The sequence below is a fragment of the Brachyhypopomus gauderio genome, chromosome 2, assembly GCF_052324685.1.
Source record: "Brachyhypopomus gauderio isolate BG-103 chromosome 2, BGAUD_0.2, whole genome shotgun sequence".
In the NCBI taxonomy this organism is placed as follows: domain Eukaryota; kingdom Metazoa; phylum Chordata; class Actinopteri; order Gymnotiformes; family Hypopomidae; genus Brachyhypopomus; species Brachyhypopomus gauderio.
Genome location: NC_135212.1, coordinates 30,742,424 through 30,758,119, shown reverse-complemented (window position 1 = coordinate 30,758,119; position 15,696 = coordinate 30,742,424). Strand labels below are relative to the sequence as shown.

Below are 15,696 nucleotides of genomic sequence, written 5' to 3'. Positions count from 1 at the left end.
ATCTGGACATATGAGATTTTCCCATGCAGTGTTTACACCTCAGTCCATGTGTGCTCTCCCCAGCGGTGTCATTAACAGAAGTCAATTCTTCTCTGTTTGATTGGGTAAAATCTCATCGAGTTCTCCAAACAGCAGCCGGGCGATGTGGTGGAAGGAGCGTCCACCCTTGCTCCCTTATCTCTTCTCCATCTGGGGATCTTCATCAGGAGGTGGAGGACAGTCCAAAGCAAACGCATCTCTCCGTCAGGCTTCAGTGTGCAGAGGATCTCACGCGTGTGTGTGCACTAGGAGGGGGTTGTGGCTGGTATAAAATGCACTGCACTGTTGGAGAGGAGAGCAATTGCCCCATTTGTTATTTGACCTGCACACTTCAGGGCTTGGAGAGGACAAGAGACCATGCAGGCAGAGGAATACACACAGAGAGGTAAGAAAGCCAACTGAAACACCTACATGTGTGCTCTGGGTTACTACGCAGGTGAACAGAAACCAACATTAATTTCTCTTGCTTAGCAGGCAAGGCAAACAATACTAAATTGATCTCCTAAAATATTAAGAAAGCTGATTTTGTATTTAAATTTTGTATTTAAAATGCATTTAAATGTAACAAATGTAATTTAAGTGTAACAAAGGTGCCACGCCCCTTGATAATCAAGGTATTAACACTTTAAAGTTAAAGCTATAAAACAGTTGAAAAAATATAGAGATTATTTTAGACCTCATAGCTAACTTACTAAACATGATAAACAAGTCTAGTCATTGGTGTAAATGCACATAAAATGCTGATGATATTGTACTCGAAGGTTATTTTCAAGAGGCGCATGTAAAGAGCATTTCTACTCCATAATGCACACTAAAATCTCGCTATAATGCTGCTCAAGGTTTTCTACGAGATGCACTTAAAGCACAATGAAATAATAAAACATAACATAATTCTGCTATATAACAAAACACATCATTGTTATTAAATGTTCTGTTTTGTCAAGGGAGAAAAGTAATCAAGTGTGTTGTTGGAGTGCAGGCAAGGAAATGGTGGATTATATTCGGCAGTATCTGACCGAGATCCGGGATAGGCGTGTGGTTCCGGATGTTCAGCCGGGTTACATGCGGACTCTCATCCCCGAGAGTGCCCCCAGCGATCCTGAGCCCTGGGACTCCATTCTGCAGGACGTGGAGGGCATCGTTATGCCTGGGGTGGGTGAGAGAAATGCTCGCTTGTACACACGCCTGTACACTCATCCGCATGCCTTTTTTTTGGCTTGCCTTCACTGCCTTATTCACCCTCTTTCACTCACTTACGGCCTCTCTCTCTCTCTCTTTCTCCCTCTCTCCCTCTCCCCCTCTCTCTTGCCCTCTCACTCACCCTGCCTCTTTATTCTTCCTTGCTTCCTTGAACCTTTCACTAGGTAGATCATAGTTTCAGTCTCTTAAATACATTACAGCATTACAACAACTTGGTGTGTGTGTGTGTGTGTGTGTGTGTGTGTGTGTGTGTGTGTGTGTGTGTGTGTGTGTGTGTGTGTACTGTAGGTGGTGCACTGGCAGAGCCCTCACATGCATGCATATTTCCCAGCACTGAACTCATGGCCGTCTCTGTTGGGGGACATGCTGGCCGACGCCATCAACTGTCTAGGTTTCACCTGGGTAAGGCGCCACACAGCACACCGATCTGATAACACCATACACGCTTCTGTGACAACGGTTGCCTGGAAATGCATTTCATCTGACTGAACTGTGTTGTGTGCAATTGTGTGTGTGACTCTTGCAGGCCTCAAGTCCAGCTTGTACAGAGCTGGAAATGTGTGTGATGGACTGGCTCTGTAAAGCACTTGGGTTGCCAGATCATTTTCTGCATCATCACCCAGAAAGTCATGGAGGGGGCATACTGCAGGTACACACACTATACTACATCAGTGTAAAACAGGAACAACCAGAGTAAAACAGGTATGCTCTGTCCTCAAGTACAATTTGTTATTTTCTTATTCTAAAACAGCACCCTCTAGGGTTTGAAATATGCATCACATTTTGATCACAAACACTAAGCACAGATCCTAAATAAACCTGACTGTGGTTGCTAAACACCAGTACATAGAGCAATGCAGCACTGCACTGTTTAGTGTTTTCACTATTCCAGTGCCCCTGATTCATTTCCACTGACTGTCAGACCCTCGGTGAGCTCAATCAGGTCTGTTGGCCTCTAATATGACCTCTAAGAGAGGGAACAGATGCATAGGATATAAGCAGAGGTTAGTGTGAAATAACACCTGATTCATCTCATCAGTGAATAACCAGGTAAATCAGGCCCTTTGGAACAGGGTCCAGCATCTCTGTGCACTCTAAGTGTTAAAGAGCACCATGAGTCACAGTCAAAGTCAATTGTATTTATATAGTGCTTTTTACAACATATGTTGTCACAAAGCAGCTTTACAAGCGCATGGATCCAAATCCCTAATGAGCAACAGTGGCAATGAAAAATTCCCTAGGCGGGGATTGGGAAGAAACCTTGTTAGGAGCAAGACTCAAAAGGGAACCCATTCTCCATTGGGCGGCCCAGCTAGTAGAAGTCCACATTTATAGCTCTATTTCTAGTTATAATTCTAATTCCAGGCTGAGCAGGCACAGTCCCTCCATGTTGAACCTCAGGTAGGAGTTGGCATCGGTCCATCCGCAGTAATGACGCATCTGTCCACGGCATTGGTACATGCACTGGTGTAGGGGTTTCACCTACTAATCCTTTAAAGTAGATATAATTTGTTTTACCTTAATTATTAATCAGTCTCATTAATTTTAGAATCAGTCTCATATTCTAATTATACCAGAACCACAAGTTTAGTTATCAACTAAAGGTAATGAATGGTTTGGTATCTGAAGGATTTAACAATGAATTCTTTGGAGGTTTTGGCAACAACCACTTTTGAATGACATCAACACAGACAATTTGGTGAAAATAAATGATACATTTATTTAAAACCAACTATTCTAAAACACAAAGAGCATCAACATGGATCAGTATATTTACAGTGAAGACTCAGCATGTAGTGTGTGTGTGTGTAAAAAAAAGGGGAGGAGTAAGTGTGCGCGCTTGTGCGCGTGTGAGGAGGCGGAGTTGTAATCTCAGTTCTCCTATGGAGAACAAAGCAACTAAAATGGCGCCGACTTTAAATAGTAGAGCAGCGCGACTATGTTAATGAGCTCAGCTGGTTTATTCCAACGTGGTCAGAACAAAGAGTAATGGCGCTGGCTTACTAACTAAAAATTAATGTGGTGTGTCTGAAAATGGGGAAGACTACAAGTTGTTCATTAATTAGATAAATAAAAACATGGACTTTGTGTGTACAAATCAATGAGGATTATGAAAATAAAGTTAAACACATTCAGAATGTATTTACAGAAAACTTAGTTAACTCTGTAGTTCAAATAACTATGCCCTTTGATGAACTATGCCCAGCGTTAAGAGTCTCACGTGTTGAGGATTTGGGGTTTTGTCGTCCTCCCTGAATTCTCCTGGAATTGGGAGGGAATTTCCACCGCAGGCTCCTCGTTGATTAAACGACGTCGTCCAGGTGTGCTGGGGAATCGTCCAGGAACGCGAGTCTCGTTCACGGTTTAACAACAGGGAGTTGATCGCCTTTGTTTCAGTCCGTGTGGCCGCGTTAACAAGCTTGATTGAAGTAGTTCGGTGAATCTGTTGTCGCAGTAACGTTGATCGGTTGCTGGTTAGATTACACCGTAACTCGGGCTCGTTAATGAAGTAATACGACTTTCAGCTGTTTGCTGTTAGTCGTTGCAAAGTTCGCGTGTTCTCAAAGAAAAACCGGAGAGAGAGAGAAATGACGGAGCCTCTCTTTAATAGGTCTAACCTCGGTGTCAGTCAAACCAGAGAGAGAGAGATGAATGGCTGTTCAGGGTATTTAAACACCTGAACTGTAGACACACCCTTACTTCCGTCAAAGCAAGCTTGTTCCATGTGTTGCCAGTGGTACTGCCACCTGCTGGTTTAGCATGGTACCTACATTCCCCCCTTGGTCTTCAGACTGGGGCCGATGTCACAGTCCTGAAGAGCACAAAAGGTTATCCCTGCAGTCCATGTTCCCTGTAGCATCCACTGGAAGGTGATCAATTCCATGAGTCAAGTTGTCCATCCCGTTCATAGCATAATCCATGAGATGGCTGGGAGACGCTGTAGAGACACATCTGGGCAACAAGTTCACTACTGGGCAGTTCTTGAACAGTAACTAAGGTTAACCAAATCAAGAAAAACAATGAAAGGATACTAATGCATGGCTTAGATTTCTCTTGGCTTTACAATAAGAAAACAAGGTCACATGCAGGATTAAATGCCTTTGATGGAAAAGAGGAAATACATCAGGCATGGAGAAAGGTGTGGAGTTAGCACATGTTGGTGTTAGTCTGTTGGCTGGAACAAACCTAACAATGCTTTAAAGGAAAGATCTTGCTGGACTAAAACATTTGGGTTAATGTCCAGTTAGAGTGTGGCTTCTTGTGAGATCTAGTAAAATGTAAATGGGGGTTTAACTGAGGTGTAATGCCTCATCCTATCCCATGATAGACAAGTATTTAAGTATCTCACACTTGCTATACTGGTAGAGGAGAGAATAAGATCTGTGTGAGGGGTAAAATGTAGAAGTTAGGAGGTAACGCCGGGTACACCCCCCTTAGTAAAGAACCTATTGCATTGAGAATGCAGAACTGTGAGCGGAGATGATGCCAGGAACATCTCCCTTTAAAGGGTTAGAGATCTGGAAACATAGCTACATGTTTACAGGCTGAAGGTTTACATGTAACTTCATATAAAGTCAGTTCTACCTCCCCCCTGGCTCAGGCTGGAGATCTTTATCTATGGCTGTCCCCCCTTCCACTGGTTCTGCCTCTCTTTCCACCTCTTGGCTCTGTCCCTGTGGCGAGAGTAGTGAGAGGGGCCTGCAGAAAGAACAGTGTCTGAATTTACAGGGAAAGCATAGGGAGGATCTTGGAGCTCTTTGGAGTCTCCTTCAGGCAGACTGGGCTGCACAACAGTCTCCCAAACTGTCTGCGTGGTCTTTCTGATCTCACGCATCGACAGGTCACCTTGGCGTGCTAAAAGTGTGACATGGGTTCTCACACAAGGGTGGAGATTATGCAAAAATAGGGATTTGAAGGTTCGGTCTTCTGTGAGACCTGGTCCATTTCTTCCCTGGAAAAATGTTTGTTTCAAGCGATTAAAGTAATCTCTGGGATGCTCTGAACGCTTGTGCTTAATTTTAATGGCCGACATGAATGCTGACGCTTCGTCAAAGAAAGGGGAATACTCCTCAGCGAGGGCTTTGCATAGCTGAGTGTAACTGTCCCTAATGGAAAACGGCTGTGATTCTATGAATGTGCGAACTGATCTAGAGGTGGTTTTCCAAATCAGCTTCACTTTCTCTCGTTCTGTTGCATAAGGCAAGTCCGAGAGGCTACACTCAATTTCTTTGAGGTAGTCTTCAACATGGTAGTTTGACCTTGCTGGGTCGAATGGCTCCATGTCCTTGGCTAGTGAATCTAGTAACTTTAACCGAGGGAAATGTTCAAGGACATGTCTATTAGAATAGGAAGGTGGACCTTCACTATCCAAGTGGTGTAACTCTTGGTCAATAGGATGCCTACTGCCTCCTGTCTCTCTGTGCCTAGGTGGCAGTAATGAGCCTTTATGCATCTCAAGTTGAGAAATATCTGTATTTCTCCTTGAGGAAAAAGCTGTAGCATGTACGTCACTGTGCCAGCCTGTGCGTGGGTCAGTGGAATGATGCTCAGCGTTTAAGTAAGGCCTGTTATCTGCTCTACCTGGTGAGACGTCCCTTGTCTGTACGTTCTGCCAGTGGTGTACATCAGCATGCCTTCTGCCGTCCTGCTCTGTGTCTATAGGGGGCAACAGTGAGCCTTTGTGCATCTCAAGTTGGGAAATTTCTGCATTTCCTCTTGAGGAAACAGCTGGAGCATGTACGTCACTGTGCCAGCCTGTGCGTGGGTCAGTGGAATGATGCTCAGCATTCATACAAGGCTTCTTAACTGTGGTACCTAATGAGATGTCCCTGGTCTGGACATTATGCGGAGGATAATGGTCACCAGCATGCTTTCTACCTTCCTGGTCTCTGTCCATAGGGGGCAACAGTGAGCCTTTGCGCATCTCAAGTTGAGAAATACCTGCATTTCTCCTTGAGGAAGAAGCTGGAACATGTACGTCACTGCGCCAGCCTGTGCGTGGGTCAGTGGAATGATGCTCAGCATTTAAGTAAGGCTTCCTAGCTGTTGTACCTGACGGGTTGTCCCTGGTCTGGACATCATGCAGAGAATAAGGAGGGCCAAAAGACATAGCAGGATTAGTATTACTCTCTTTGTTACTCAAGAGTAAGGGGGCAGAAGCTAGGGACGAGTAAAAGGGCTCTGCTGACTCGTAGCAAGATGATGCAGACAGGGCATCTGCTCTAGGAGGGTGATTCTCCACAGAGGCTTCACTTTGAGCTTCAGAAGCTGAACAGTCAGTAGTATCATATGGATACTCTGAGGAAGAACTAGTTACATCTAACCTAAGGCTCATGGGGACTGGAGCCGGGGCCTTAGGACGTACAACAGGTGCATCATCACCTGTGGAGTGCTGACTATATTGGCTTTCTACTGTAACTAATTTAGAAGGTCTAGAGGTGTCGGACCTAGTTACAAGGAAATCCTGCGCTCTTGCACGGGCAAGTTCACTCTCCCTTTGGAGGCGGGCAGTTTCTGTTAAGCCCGTGTGACGTTCACTTACGGTGAGCACGTCATTCAGCGCATGAGTGGTCAGTTGGAGGTTGTGGCGAAGGTGCTCAACCTCAGAACTGAGCTTAGCAGTGTCCTGTTTGAGGAGTCTATTTTCCTTGCGTAGTGCCTCTACTTCCAAGCGAGCCTGCTGCTGACATAGAAGGAACATTTTAAAAACTACATCTGGAACGGTAGGGGTCTCCTCAAAGTAGTCCTTTAGAGGTTTGTCAACATCCTTCCTACCTGGTTCAAGAATCTGAAGGAGCTGAAGCAAAGATTGACAAGTATTCTGTTTTAGAAAAGCCATGGTTAGTCTAAATGTACTTATAGACTAGCTCAAAAAAAAGGGACAAAATCAAGTCAGCTTCAGTACAATCTGGCTTAGCTATTGTGCCAGGACCTTGTGTCTGGGCAGGTAAAAAGGGTAATTACCTAGGTGGACAAGCCAAATTGAAACTGGGGTAAAAAGAATTGTGCCAAAGGTGATTATGGTCTCTGAAACTAAACACTAGCACACTGGACCAAAGACTGCAACAGTGAAGTTATACAAAGACAGTGAAGTCTGATAACTGTGCTAAATAATTATCCTAATACTTCTGCAGTACAGGGGAAATCAGTGGGATGCCACACAAATTAAAGCAACTGAATTACTATTGAAGTAATCAGAAATTAAATGAGTAAAATAAATATGCTGATCTTCAGTTGATTGCTCAATGAATGTGAATAGTAACCAAATGGTAATCAAATTAGAACACTATCACCAAACTGTAGTTACCAAGTACTAGCTTTCCTCTATAGGAAGACTTGGGAAGCGCTCTGGCGCCCTCTTCTGGCGAATTTGGAGATGGTCCTATTCTAATGGCTTGAAAGCCTGTGATATGAAAATATGGTTGATATCAAACAAATATGGTTGAGCCAGAAATCTTCCTCACATGGGGCACCAATTATGTAGGGGTTTCACCTACTAATCCTTTAAAGTAGATATAATTTGTTTTACCTTAATTATTAATCAGTCTCATTAATTTTAGAATCAGTCTCATATTCTAATTATACCAGAACCACAAGTTTAGTTATCAACTAAAGGTAATGAATGGTTTGGTATCTGAAGGATTTAACAATGAATTCTTTGGAGGTTTTGGCAACAACCACTTTTGAATGACATCAACACAGACAATTTGGTGAAAATAAATGATACATTTATTTAAAACCAACTATTCTAAAACACAAAGAGCATCAACATGGATCAGTATATTTACAGTGAAGACTCAGCATGTAGTGTGTGTGTGTGTAAAAAAAAGGGGAGGAGTAAGTGTGCGCGCTTGTGCGCGTGTGAGGAGGCGGAGTTGTAATCTCAGTTCTCCTATGGAGAACAAAGCAACTAAAATGGCGCCGACTTTAAATAGTAGAGCAGCGCGACTATGTTAATGAGCTCAGCTGGTTTATTCCAACGTGGTCAGAACAAAGAGTAATGGCGCTGGCTTACTAACTAAAAATTAATGTGGTGTGTCTGAAAATGGGGAAGACTACAAGTTGTTCATTAATTAGATAAATAAAAACATGGACTTTGTGTGTACAAATCAATGAGGATTATGAAAATAAAGTTAAACACATTCAGAATGTATTTACAGAAAACTTAGTTAACTCTGTAGTTCAAATAACTATGCCCTTTGATGAACTATGCCCAGCGTTAAGAGTCTCACGTGTTGAGGATTTGGGGTTTTGTCGTCCTCCCTGAATTCTCCTGGAATTGGGAGGGAATTTCCACCGCAGGCTCCTCGTTGATTAAACGACGTCGTCCAGGTGTGCTGGGGAATCGTCCAGGAACGCGAGTCTCGTTCACGGTTTAACAACAGGGAGTTGATCGCCTTTGTTTCAGTCCGTGTGGCCGCGTTAACAAGCTTGATTGAAGTAGTTCGGTGAATCTGTTGTCGCAGTAACGTTGATCGGTTGCTGGTTAGATTACACCGTAACTCGGGCTCGTTAATGAAGTAATACGACTTTCAGCTGTTTGCTGTTAGTCGTTGCAAAGTTCGCGTGTTCTCAAAGAAAAACCGGAGAGAGAGAGAAATGACGGAGCCTCTCTTTAATAGGTCTAACCTCGGTGTCAGTCAAACCAGAGAGAGAGAGATGAATGGCTGTTCAGGGTATTTAAACACCTGAACTGTAGACACACCCTTACTTCCGTCAAAGCAAGCTTGTTCCATGTGTTGCCAGTGGTACTGCCACCTGCTGGTTTAGCATGGTACCTACACTGGCAAGCCAGACCATCTCCTATGTGCTTGTAAGAAATTTTCAATTGGAACAATTGAAGTGTGTTGGAGCATTGTGAGTAAGGGTGCTGTATGTGTACTAGAGCACTGTGAATGAGGGCACTGTATGTGCTCTAGAGCACTGTGAGTGAGGGTGCTGTATGTGTACTAGAGCACTGTGAATGAGGGTGCTGTATGTGTACTAGAGCACTGTGAGTGAGGGTGCTGTATGTGTACTAGAGCACTGTGAGTGAGGGTGCTGTATGTGTACTAGAGCACTGTGAATGAGGGCATTGTATGTGCTCTAGAGCACTGTGAGTGAGGGTGCTGTATGTGTACTAGAGCACTGTGAGTGAGGGTGCTTTATGTGTACTTGAGCACTGTGAGTGAGGGTGCTGTGTGTGTTCTAGAGCACTGTGAGTTTATTGAATTTGTTTTAGAGCACTCTGAATGAGGGCGCTGTATGTGATCTAGAGCACTGTGAGTGAGGGTGCTGTATGTGTACTAGAGCACTGTGTGTGAGGGTGCTGTATGTGTACTAGAGCACTGTGTGTGAGGGTGCTGTATGTGTACTAGAGCACTGTGAGTGAGGGTGCTGTATGTGTACTTGAGTACTCTGAATGAGGGCGTTGTATGTGTTCTAGAGCACTGTGAGTGAGTGTACACTAGTTGCTCTGCTGGCTGCTCGGAAAGACAAAATTCTACAAATGAAGAGCAAAGACTCATTCGCAGACCCCAATTCAGACACATTTGGAGATCCTCTCACAGACTTGGACGAATCCATACTGAACTCCAGACTCATTGCCTATGCCTCTGACCAGGTGAGACTGACGTATTGTTTCTGCACCATCCTCACCACACCAACACAGACAACAATCATTAACATTCTTCATGCTCTTCAAAAATACATAATGTATGGATAATGTAGAGCACATTTTTTCTTGTATTTGTCTTGTTAGTCATGCATTTGTACAAGTCTTATGGCTTATTATGTATGTGTGTTGAAGGCTCACTCCTCTGTGGAGAAGGCAGGGTTGATCTCACTGGTGAAGATCAGGTTTTTGGAGACAGATGAGAAGTTCTCCCTACGTGGCGAAACGCTTGAGAGAGCCATCCAGGAGGACAGGAGGAGGGGTTTAATGCCTGTTATGGTAACACCCACTAAATTTTCTACTTACTCATAGGAGGAGAGGCTTACTGTCTGTTATGGTAACACCCACTCTATTAACTACTTTGTCATAGGAGGAGGGACTTACTGCCTGTTATGTAAACACCCACAAAATTTAATACTTACTCATAGGACGAAGGTTTTTTATTGCTTGTTATGGTAATAACCACTTTGTTTACTACTTACTCATAGGAGGAGGGTTTACTGCTTGTTTACTCTACAGATATTTGGTTTATATTGTGCGAGCCTTTTCATCTAAGTGTGCACAGATTAGGGCAGACGTAATGACACTTTTGGCTGTTTTGCTGTTTTCTTTTGCACAGCTGGATCATTATTTCATACACAAGAATAAACAGGGTCTATGGTTCATTCTGTATGTTTCATTGGCTCTAGAAAAACTGGCCAACATGAAGCTGAACAATTTAGAATATAGACACAAAAGTAGGTGTGTCTATGTTCTGTTTGCTACATTAAAAAGCAAGGGCATGCTTAAAAATCACTGAGAGTGTTCAGTGTAGTACTTGCTCTACCATTAATGATGATGGTCTGAGTAGCCAACCAGACTGACAGAGCTACAGCACAGCAGATGCCAAACACCCGATAGAGCTACAGCACAGCAGATACCCAACACCTGATATAGCTACAGCACAGCAGATACCCAACACCTGATATAGCTACAGCACAGCAGATACCCAAAACCTGATAGAGCTACAGCATGGCAGATACTCAACACCTGATATAGCTACAGCACAGCAGATACCCAAAACCTGATATAGCTACAACACGGCAGATACACAAAACCTACAGCATGGCAGATACCCAACACCTGATAGAGCTACAGCACAGCAGATATCCAGTGCTTGCTGTCTGTCTCAAGTTGTCAGCAAATCCTGCCTTATACTAATACTCATTTTCACTTGAGATACATTATATTGCATGTTGTTACATTGAAACTATGTGATTCCTATATACACTATACTGCCAAAAGTATTTGCTCACCTTCCTTGACTCACATATGAGCTTAAGTGACATCCCATTCCTAATCCATAGAGTTCAATATGATGTTGGTCCAACCTTTGCAGTTAGAGCAGCTTCTGGAAAGGCTGTTCACAAAGTTTAGGAGTGTGTTTATGGGGATTTCTGACCATTCTTCCAGAAGCGCATTTGTGAGGTCACATACTGATGTTGGACGAGAAGGCCTGGCTCTCAGTCTCCACTCTAATTCATCCCAAAGGTGTTGTATCAGGTTGAGGTCAGGACTCTGTGCAGGCCAGTCATGTTCATCCACACCAGACTCTGCCATCCATGTCTTTACTTTGCATGGACCCTGCTTTGTGCACTGGTGCACAGTCATGTTGGAAGAGGAAGGGGCCAGCTCCAAACTGTTCCCACAAAGTTGGGAGTATGGAATTGTCCAAAATGTCTTGGTATGCTGAAGCATTCAGATTTCCTTTCACTGGAACTAAAGGGCCAAGCCCAACTCCTGAAAAACAACCCCACACCATAATCTCCCCTCCACCAAACTTTAAACATAATGCAGTCAGACAAGTACCGTTCTCCTGGCAACCGTCAAACCCAGACTCATCCATCAGATTTTCCAGATTGAGAAGCACGATTCGTCACTCCAGAGAACGTGCCTCCACTGCTCTAGTGTCCAGTGGCAGCCTGCTTTACACCACTGCATCTGATGTTTTGCATTGCACTTTGTGATGTATTGCTTGGATGCAGCTGCTCAACTATGGAAACCCATTCCACAAAGCTCTCTGCGCACTGTTCTTGAGCTAATCTGAAGGGCACATGAAGTTTGGATGTCTGTAGTGATTGCAGAAAGTTGGCGACCTCTTTGCACTATGCACAGCATCCGCTGACCCCGCTCCGTCACTTTATGTAGACTACCACTTCGTGGCTGAGTTGCTGTCATTCCCAAACACTTCCATTTTCTTATAATACAGTTGACAATTGACTGTGGAATATTTAGGAGCAAGGAAATTTCACGACTGGACTGGTTGCACAGGTGGCATCCTATCAGTTTCACACTGGATTTCACTAATTTCCTGAGAGAGATCCATTCTGCAGTCTGCATGACTAGGTGCTTAATTTAATACACTTGTGTCCATGGAAATGATTGGAACACCCAATTGCAATAATTTGGATGGGTGTGCGAAAACCTTTGGCAATATAGTGTATTTTCATATAGATGTAAATACTATGAGATTAAGGCTGCATTAAGAATCGATAGGTTAGCCTAACAAAATGTCATACAGCAAAGTCTTTCTAAGCAGCAAATTCTTTGTAAGGAACATCTGAATGCTGCTAGAAATTTAAACATTTCTTCATTGAGATTCGAAGTGCAACCATGTGTTTGTATGTATGTGTTTATAGCTCTGTGCTACCTTGGGCTCTACGGGTGTGTGTTCCTTTGATTGTCTAGACGAGCTGGGACCCATCTGTAAGTGTTCACTCTCTTATGCTGCTTTGTAATTTTAAAATTGACACAAGATGAGAGCCTGTGTAGAGAAATTATCATGTGAAAAAATGACTTAGGCGCTCAAGAGGGTCTCTGGCTACACGTGGATGCAGCCTATGCAGGCTCCGCCTTTCTGTGTCCCGAGTTGAGACACTTCCTGTCTGGGATGGATTACGCAGACTCGTTTGTCTTCAACCCCTCCAAGTGGATGATGGTGCATTTTGACTGCACTGCATTCTGGTGAGGACAGCAATACTTTTTCACCATTTTCAATCCTTCATTGTAAAACTCCCACCTTGAGGGAGAAGTTTAAAGTGCTATAAGGAATCGTATTATGTATATGAAGGCTCAAAACACCAAATGCTTCTGGAGTATTCATGAGGTGTTTAAAAAGACACAAAGTATACTATAGATTGTTTAGTGTTTGAGTGTGTGTTTGATCCTGCAGGGTGAAAGATAAGATTAAACTCCAGCAGACATTCAGTGTTGATCCTCTGTACCTGAGACATGATAATTCAGGAGCTACAGATTTTATGGTCAGTACACTCATGAACACACACACACACACACACACACACAAATGTCTCCAGATACCAGTCTCTGCTTTCATACTGACATACTGAGGTATTATGAATCCCAATTCAAATTCATAAACATTTCTGTTTGTCTTTCCCCCTCCACCCAGCACTGGCAGATTCCACTGAGTCGGCGGTTCCGCTCGCTGAAACTTTGGTTTGTGATGCGGTCCTTTGGCCTGAGGAAGTTACAAGATCACATCCGACATGTAAGAGTGTTTCTATCTCTTCCAGCTGCTCACACTAGAGGGCGCTCAAGTATCTGTTGCTGTGCTTTGTACTCTGTGAGTATGGGAACAAGGCATAAGTGAGCGGACTGCTTCGCTCTAGAGATCAGCAGGTCTGGGACCCCTCTGGTTTTACGCAGATTTGAACTGAATGATGTACAAAATGTGGAAAAAAGAGTTTTGAAATCAGCCCAAATGTTTATGACTTGGTAATTCTTTGAACGGAAGGGCTCAAAGAATTCTAATGCATCATTTTGTCCAGGTGGGGGCGCGGCAGCACTCAGCTAATGCATCTGTGTTGAGAGGCCATTTTTAAGAACAAATGAATATACAGATGCAGTTGTTCTTTTTACATAACTGCACACTTAACAGCACTTGCAGTTACATAACCCTTTCACTGCAGGGTGTGGAGATGGCCAAACTGTTCGAGTCACTGGTCAGGAGTGACTCAAACTTTCAGATCCCAGCAAAGAGACACCTGGGACTGGTAGTCTTCTGCCTGGTGGTGAGTCAACACTAACACAACAGCACAGGAAGGAACAACATACACAGAACACATTACAACACATTCTAAAAAACAAAATATATATAATTTTATTGGAATGCTACTATGCAATACTGTTTTATCACTATCATATGATGTTTTACTGGTTGATCTTTTTGGTATGGTTGGAATGCAACGCGTTATGAGCTCTGTGGGGAGAACCTTTCAGCAGGGTCACCTCCCAAAAACCCATCCTCCCCACTGACTCTATTTGCAATCTATGTTCTACCCTCATAAGACACATATTTCACATTTTGGCAGAAGTTTCCCCAGTTCTCACTGCTACTCCTCCCCCCCTCACAGAGCTGCCAGTTTGTTTGTTTTTTATTGCATAAGACCTGATTGACCTATTACAGCAGCCTTTGTACTATGCTGCACACAGACAGAGACTTGTGCTGATAACTGCTCCACTTAGCACTGATGGGTAGTAAAACACATTAGCTGGTCAATGATTGTTTGCTGTCCCTCTGCCTTGAGCACGAAAGGAAAGGCTGTAAACTTGAATAGATTTTACTGCATGGTCAGGTTCAGAGTTCAGAGTCCTGGGTCTCTTTCAGGTAAAACAATTGAAAGATACTAAAAGCAGGATTTTTAGTTTGGCAAGCTACCTTTGACCATGGCTTCGTATTTCAGCAGTGGCATACCTCAGCTAATCACAAGGCCTTAGCTGCACTGATGGAAGCTCCTTTGTATTCTGTACATACTCCTTTGTATGTGTTCATGAGTAGCAAACACACGGATTGGCTTTCAATGCTTTCTAACAGACCTTGAACACTGCATTTAGTACATGTGCGTTATATGGGATGGAGCTTAAGGCAGGCTTGTGGTGTGTTCAGGGGGGAAACAGCCTGACTCAGGAGCTGCTAAGAAGGTTGACACAGTCTGGCTGCATGTTCCTGATCCCAGCCGCCATCGGCACCAAGCTCATCATCCGCTTCACTGTGACGTCCCAGTTCACGCAAGCCGAGGACATCCAGCGGGACTGGGGCCTCATCCAGCACACTGCCACAGAGCTGTTACGGCCGGTCCTCCTTGGCCGCCTCCTTCCCCTGGCCCTGGAGCGCCCTGGGGCCACTGCTACTGCTGATGCCGACACAGAGCAGGAAACACTGTGGCAGGAGCAGGAAGGTGGGCAACTGAGCACCCAATCACCTGAGGGCAGGGTGAGATTGGAGCCAATGATAGACAAGCATCTGGTGCGTCAGGGCCAGAGAAGAGCCATCCGTTCGATGAGCTGCAGCGCTGAGCTCCCACCCACCAGGCCTGAGCCAGCCCCCATTCTAAAGGATGCTCCTCCCTCCAACACACTGGCACAGATCCCAGAGAGTCCTGCAGAGGGGCGACGAACACAGAAACGTCTGCTGAAGTTTAACAGTGTGCCAAGCCTGTCCCAGGGCTGGGCACACTGCGCCATGCAGCAGATCTACAGGCCCTTCCAGCGGTCTTGGATCACCAGCAGAGCCAGCTGCTTCAACTGCTTCCCTCTCACACAACCCAGCCCCCTGCCCACCAAGTAACACACACACACACACACACACACACACACACACACACACACACACACACACACACACACACACACACACACACAGCCTTCTGCCCACCAGATACACATGTATGAGCAGATACCTTATAAACTGTTATGAACTTCAGGTTTCCCATTGGTTCTTTATTGGCAACTTCAAAAGTAAAATC

The 15,696-nt window shown here is 44.3% G+C and overlaps 1 protein-coding gene across 1 annotated transcript; it reads left to right on the top strand.

Moving 5' to 3' along the window:
* Positions 1 to 396: 396 nt before the first annotated feature.
* hdc (histidine decarboxylase) lies at positions 397 to 15,668 on the top strand. The gene is made up of 12 exons (XM_076997331.1): positions 397 to 424; positions 1,019 to 1,191; positions 1,528 to 1,641; positions 1,766 to 1,888; positions 9,665 to 9,841; positions 10,028 to 10,171; positions 12,571 to 12,637; positions 12,733 to 12,895; positions 13,104 to 13,191; positions 13,341 to 13,439; positions 13,861 to 13,962; positions 14,838 to 15,668. Exons 1-12 carry the CDS (start codon positions 397 to 399, stop codon positions 15,516 to 15,518), a joined length of 1,959 nt encoding a protein of 652 aa, XP_076853446.1. The 3' UTR covers positions 15,519 to 15,668.
* The last annotated feature ends 28 nt before the right edge of the window (positions 15,669 to 15,696 follow it).